The sequence below is a fragment of the Syzygium oleosum genome, unplaced genomic scaffold (genome assembly GCF_021117445.2).
Source record: "Syzygium oleosum isolate NSW1041296 unplaced genomic scaffold, Sole_v2.1 Sole_v2.01, whole genome shotgun sequence".
NCBI classification, from domain to species: Eukaryota; Viridiplantae; Streptophyta; class Magnoliopsida; order Myrtales; family Myrtaceae; genus Syzygium; species Syzygium oleosum.
The window spans coordinates 9,800,599-9,807,083 of NW_026607485.1; the positions used below are offsets into that span (position 1 = coordinate 9,800,599).

The 6,485-nt window shown below is 45.4% G+C and overlaps 1 protein-coding gene across 1 annotated transcript; it reads left to right on the plus strand.

Annotated features, from left to right (window-relative positions):
• Positions 1-487: 487 nt before the first annotated feature.
• On the plus strand, positions 488-850 carry LOC130139136 (uncharacterized). The gene has a single exon (XM_056315536.1). It carries the CDS (start codon positions 488-490, stop codon positions 848-850), a length of 363 nt encoding a protein of 120 aa, XP_056171511.1.
• Positions 851-6,485: the final 5,635 nt, after the last annotated feature.

Here is a 6,485-nt window from a genome sequence, read left to right on the forward strand (position 1 = left end):
GTAAGACTCGGTGCATGAGCATGTGATTGGCGTACGTGTGATAATGTATGCCACGTACGTGCCGTGATTATTATTTATTGAACTGCCTAACCTGCAGGGTCAGAGAATTATTTGATTGTTGTTGCATTATGGTTTCAAATATTTATTTCCGGTCAGGAGATTGCATGCTAGCCTAGCCTAGGTTTAGGGGTTGAACTCACTGAGATTCATCTCACGGTTGTGTAAATCGAAACTTTTCAGACCCCCGACCGTAAGGATGGAGAGACCACCTCTTTTTGGGATCCCTCTGCAGATCCGGTAGTATACTACTACCTACCCCTCAGGAAATGGGGAGGCTTTTGTGAGATATCGATCTGAAGTAGTTGTGAATATAGGCGAGTACTTTTACCAGAAACAAGAGTACGTGGCATGGTGCCACCGGGATGCCAACGGAAATGAGGGAGAGCCCCTTAGGACCTTTGATATCCCGATCGATGATACTGGGTTGATGCAGCCAATTATAGCTGCTGGTGAGGTGATAGACCCTGAGGCCACGCCCGAGTGGATGAGGCAGGAGGAAGAGATGGATGAGGAGCCTGAAGTACTAGCGGAGGACCCCGAGCCTATGGATAAGGAGGAGGATGACGAACCCAACGCCATGGAGCAGGACATAGAGGAGGACGGAGAGGTTGCAGAGCTGGGATCAGACGAGGAGGGGTTCAAGATGTACCTGGACCCGGAATTGGAGCTGGACTCCGAGGACGAGCGAGCTCAGGCCATGGATTCGGAGGAGTCGGGGACTAGCGAGGATGCCTCCGAGGAGCTGTCAGATGATTCTACTGAGTCGTCTGATCCTGACTGGGAGCCATAGAGTCGCCCCGTGTCCTTAGCTAGTAATGAGAGCCGATATTGTTTGGACTGTGGCCCTCTTCCCAAGTTTGAGCCTAACCTCCTTAGCCGCTTACCACTTTTTGACCAAGTGGCTACTGATCATATGTGCCTTTTTGGTTTGTACTTGTAAATATTGTACAAAGGGTTTTTAATAGTAATATAAATGTGTAATTATTTTCTTCGATGGTTTTTTTTTTATGTATGGCTATCCTTGGCTCATATTGTAGTTGTCTGGGTTTGTTTATTTTATGCTTCCGCTTGTGTTTGATCTCTGTATGGGTGTGGATCGGCGACGCTTCCTGGGAAGTCACAGTCAAACGACCGAAGGTGGGATGCTCGCGTTTCGTGGGGTACGGGGCGTGACATCCCCTCTTGTTTTGGTATCAGAGTAAGGTCAGCTCGGTCCAATTAGGTCGAAGTCTGGAGTGATAAGGAGCGATGAGACCTGGGTAGCCAGTAGGGTGACCTCGTGTGCTACATGCATCTCCCGACAGTTGTGTATTGACTGTGTGTTTACCAGTGTGACCCTTGCAGTGCAGGTGCTGCAGGACCTGAGGTGAGTATGCAAATCCCTTGGGTGATGTGTTGGATAAATGTTAGGCCGCATGCTGAGTGTTGATTGTTGTTTGATACCTACCTAGGACTTAGACTGGAATAGATTGGTTTAAGTCTTTAATTCCTTAATGGAATTATAACAGGTAGTGGGGTAGCTGAGTGGTGAGAATGAATAGAAGAAAGGGTAAGAAACCCCAGGGTCAGCCTAGTTCAGGAGGCTAGGAGGCCCGAGACCGTCGGCTAAAGGACATTATTTAAACCCCAAGTAGGAGAAGGGGGAAGGAGCCCCAAGCCTAGACTAGCGAAGGAGCCCGTGAGGCTAGAGACCCAAGGTTTGATGATGTGATAAATACCCTACGGGAGATAGGGCATGTTATGGGATTGCAAGCTCGGGAAAGGGGCCGCTGTTATTGCCTAGGCTGCTGAGGTTGCAGTGATTACTGCTATGAATGGGAATGATGCCAGTTAGGCCAAGTGCACCGATTGGTGGAATAATTTTTCGAGTTGAACTCTCTTAAGTTCAATGGTAAGGGTGAACCCGAGGCTACACCGAGATTGATAGCAGAATTTGAGAAAGCCTTTGAAACATCGGAGTGCACCGAGATTGAGAAAGTAAATTTGGCGGCGTATCAGTTACAGAATCATGCCAGTTATAGATGGCCTTCCACCAGGGATAGGATATCCCAAATGAGTATAGCCCAAATTTGGGCCATGATTGTTAAGAGTTCCTATAGGAAAATATTTCCCGGAGAGTGCCAAAAAAAGGGGAACTGATGGAGTTTATGTGACTTCGCCGAGGGCAGACGACTGTGGAATGATATGAAATGGAGTCTGCTTGGCTGGTTGAGAATCTACAGGACAAGGTTCGGAAAATCAGGAATGATGGGGAAGTGTATGAATGAGCTCAAGTAATAGAGCAAGATCAGTTGGAAAGTGCAACTACTTTTGGATAGTGGTTTGCTCAAATTAAGGATAATCGCCGCTTCGGGAAGAGGCAGATGGTGGGGAAACAGGTGATTCGTCCCACTGGTTAGGAAGGATATCAGAAAGCCGAACCGTCAAACGAGCCGTTCTGAGGCTTGCATCGAAAGTGGGAGTCAGAACAACTAGTTAAACTGGATGGAATTGAGTCTGTTGTGCTTGAGTCACGTTTGGTGTGACGATTCCTCGAATGATAAGGTGATGGTGTCGTTGAGGTGTCTTAACTGTGAGACAGTAATTGATAGTAGAGAAAGGAGTGTCGACTTGGCAGTATTGGTCATGTACGATTTTGTCGTGGAAATTGATACGGAGTGATTTGTAAGGCAGAAAGTTGTAATGAATTCTGACAATAGGGTAATCGAGTTTTGTCTGAATGGACGTCTTAGGTTTGGAGTTCAGGAAAGTCGAGGAGGAATATCGATTTCTTGGATGCCCTTGCTTGAGGTGATTAGATGTCAGATGAAGGTTGTGAAGGACGCTTAGTGGGCGTGGTTAACCCGATCGTGACGGAACTAAAGTCGGAAAAATTAACGAGGTGTGTAACCTTTCGAGGTCTTTCCTTAGAAATTTTGGGATTGCCACTAGAACGAGAAGTGGAATCGTGACAGATTTGCCTAGGAGTTGAACTGATTTCGAGGGTGTTGTATTGAGTGTCCTTGCTGGAAATCAAAAGAATTGAAAGTTCAGATGTAAGAACTCATGGACAAAAATTTTATTCGCCCTAGTATATTTCTATGGGGAGCTCCTGTATTTGGTATGAGGAAAAAGGACAGGACTTTGAGATGGTACGTAAATTACCGGCAATTGAACCAGGTGACAAAAAGGAATAAGTACCCATTACCGAGGATCGATAGCCTGTTCGATCAATTGCAAGGAACTTTAGTGTCCTTTGAGGTTGAATTATGGACGGATGTCACCGGCAAAGAATTCATAACGAGAATGCTCCTAAGATTGTGTTACGGACTGGAAATTTTCCGTTAAGGATATGAAAAAGATGATGTAATTCGACTGCTTAACAGACGAGGTATGGGCATTATGCATTCATAATAACGCCCATTGGTCTAAGGGATGCCTCGCTGCTTTTATGGACCTAATGAACTGAGTGTTCCAAGAATTATGGGATTAGTTCGTAACGGTTTTCGTTGACAATGTATTGGGAGACTCAAGGAGCCTGGAAGCAAGAAGCAAGTCTGACTGAGGAATTGCGAACCTTGAGAGAACACGCATTCCACGCCAAGTATGGCAAGTTCGAATTTTAGCTTAATAGAATAACGTTCCTTGGACATATAATGTAAGGGAAATGGAATTGCAGTGAACCCAACTAAGATCGAGGTGATGACTAAGTGGCCAAGACTGATGCCAATAACGGAGGTTAGCGGTGTCTTAGATTTGGCTGACGATTATCGACGTTTTGTGGAAGATTCTCGTCGATAGCCGTGCTACGGGCACGACTGATTGGGAAGGAAATCCGTTTGAATGGAATGATTACTGTGAATGGAGTTCCCAAGAGCTGAAGCGTAGGCTGATAATTGCCCCGGTATTGAATATTCAACCCGGAACAGGAGGATCCGAGGTCTATAGTGACGCTTCATTAAGAAGACTTGAGTGTGTGTTGATGCAACACGGTAGAGTTGTAGCATATGTGTCGCGCCATTTGAGGTCGTACGAGATGATTTATCTGATGCACAACGGAGAATTGATTGCGATGACTGGTGTCGCCATGGAAAGGCTAGACGAGTAATTGATGTGTTAAGTCGTGAGCCAGTGATGGCGTGTATGATGGTTAGAGAGTGAGCCTTGTCGGACAGGCTCAGAGACTTGGAAGTTAAATTTAAGGTGAACCGAATGTTGAATCTGTTGACCGCCTTGAGGATTAGTTTGGAAATCTAGGCCCAGAACAAGGAATGGCAATCTATGGATCACGAGATTCAAAAAAGTCGGTGAGATAGATACCGATAAGCGGAAGTCAGATTTCCCTATATTCGGGGATAGAAATCTTGAGGTTCTAGGAATGATTATGTGTACCTGATGAGGCGAAACTCGAAGAAGAAAAATTTGAATGGAAATTTCCGCAGTAAGTATAGTGTCCACTCGAGTAGCACTAAGGTGTGTCAGGACTTGCGGCAATATTACCGGTGGAATAGAATGAGGGTAAATGTGGCCAAGTGTGTGGGCAGGTGTTTGACGTGCCTATAAGTGAGGACACAGCACGGTAAGCCTAGAGGGCTATTATGACCGTTTCTGAATGGAAATGTGACATGATCCCAAGGATGTTGTAACGGGATTAACGTGAAGCCAGAGAAGACCCGATTCCATCGGAATAATAGTTGATAGACTGACAAAGTCAGTGCACTTCTTGACAATACGAACGGACTTTGAGTCGGATAGATAAGTAGAGTCATCAGAAAAGTTATGCCGATCGAAGACGTCGACCTTTAGAGTTTCAGATTGGAGATCACGTGTTTCTTAAGGTGTCGCCTATGAAGGGATTATCTAGATTCCGCAAGAAGGGAAAACTGAGTCCTAGGTATGTCGGGCCATTTGAGATTTTGGAAAAGATTGGAGATATGGCTTACCGACTTGCCTTGCCGCCCAATTTGTCCCAAGTACACAGTGTTTTCCACGTGTCGATGTTAAGAAAGTATGAACCAGACCAGACTCATGTCTTAAGGTATGAGGAGATAGAAGTGGACGATAAAGTGTCGTACGTGGAAAGACCAGTCAGGATTGAAGATAGAAAACAGCGTGTGTTGAGAAACAAAACGATTCCGATGGTCAAAGTTGTCTGAGAGCACCACGGAACAGAAGGTGCCACGTGGGAAAGTGAAGAAGCCATGAGACGTCAACACCCCCAGTTATTTGAGTAGATAAGGATAGATCACAAATTTCGAGGACGAAATTTTTGTAAGGAGGGAAGAATTGTAACAGCCCGAATTTCAATGTAATTCTGGGATCAATAAAACTGATATTATTTCGCATTTCATTTTAGTAAGTCTCGCCCAGAGCTGATCACTCTCGGGAATACTAACCAATGGGGTATGGCTAACTAGAAAACGGTACGTGGACCGGGGACCCTATCGTGAAACGGACACCGATCATGAGAGACGCTGAGGGAATATTTTGGGCCCACGTGTGCCGATCGTAGGAAAGGGTAATGGATTGGGTTTGGCCAAGGCCTACGATGTACAATAGGGACGCAGGTGACTCTGCAAGACCGAAAGTACACGTGGCCAACCAGTCCTGAACTTGAACCGAACGATCGTGACCTCTGGAACTAGTGATAATTTCTCATTCTCTCAATGATCGAGACCATTACGATACTGATAGCCTTAGGTCGATACGCGTAACCTCTAAACAGCCGCCCGTTAGTGAGAGACCCTGAAATTGAAAGTTTAGCGAGTTTTGTTCACGGAATTGGGCCCGAATTTTGGTGTCGATTTTCGAAGGCTTAAGAGACTATTTTTGGGAATTTGACGTCATATTACGCTGGCCACACACGTTTGGAGTTAGTACGAGTAAAAATTGGAATTTCGGTCCGGGGGTGAAAAAATTACGATTTTGCCCCTCGGGACGCCAGCGTTGCTTTTCAAGGCCAAATGAGATTATTTTTCGAGGCCGATGCCATTTTTGGGTGGCCACGCATACCAGGAGTCGTTATGGCCAAAAATTGGAATTTCGACAAAAATTTGGAAATTAATATTATTTTATTCCCGAAAATTTGCAGTCGATTTTTGAGGGCTTAAAAAGTGAATTTCGCGATTCCGACGCCATATTATGTTGGCTACGCATATATGGAACACATATGTGCGAAAATTGGAATTTCGCCCCGGGACCGGAAAAATGACGGTTTTGCCCCTGGGCTAATTTTTTTGGTCCGAATTTTTGGGATAATTTTGGGATAATTACCAGAGGTTATCAGCTGCATTATTGGCCTTATTGACCCTTTTGCCCCTCACTTTTTGGATAAGATTAAATTAGAACCGTTAGATTAGGGGAGTTTTGGTCAAAACCGCCGGATTTGCGACAAGTGTCGCTCCTAGGCTGCCATGTTTGACCAAGATAATACCCTCTCTCTCTCC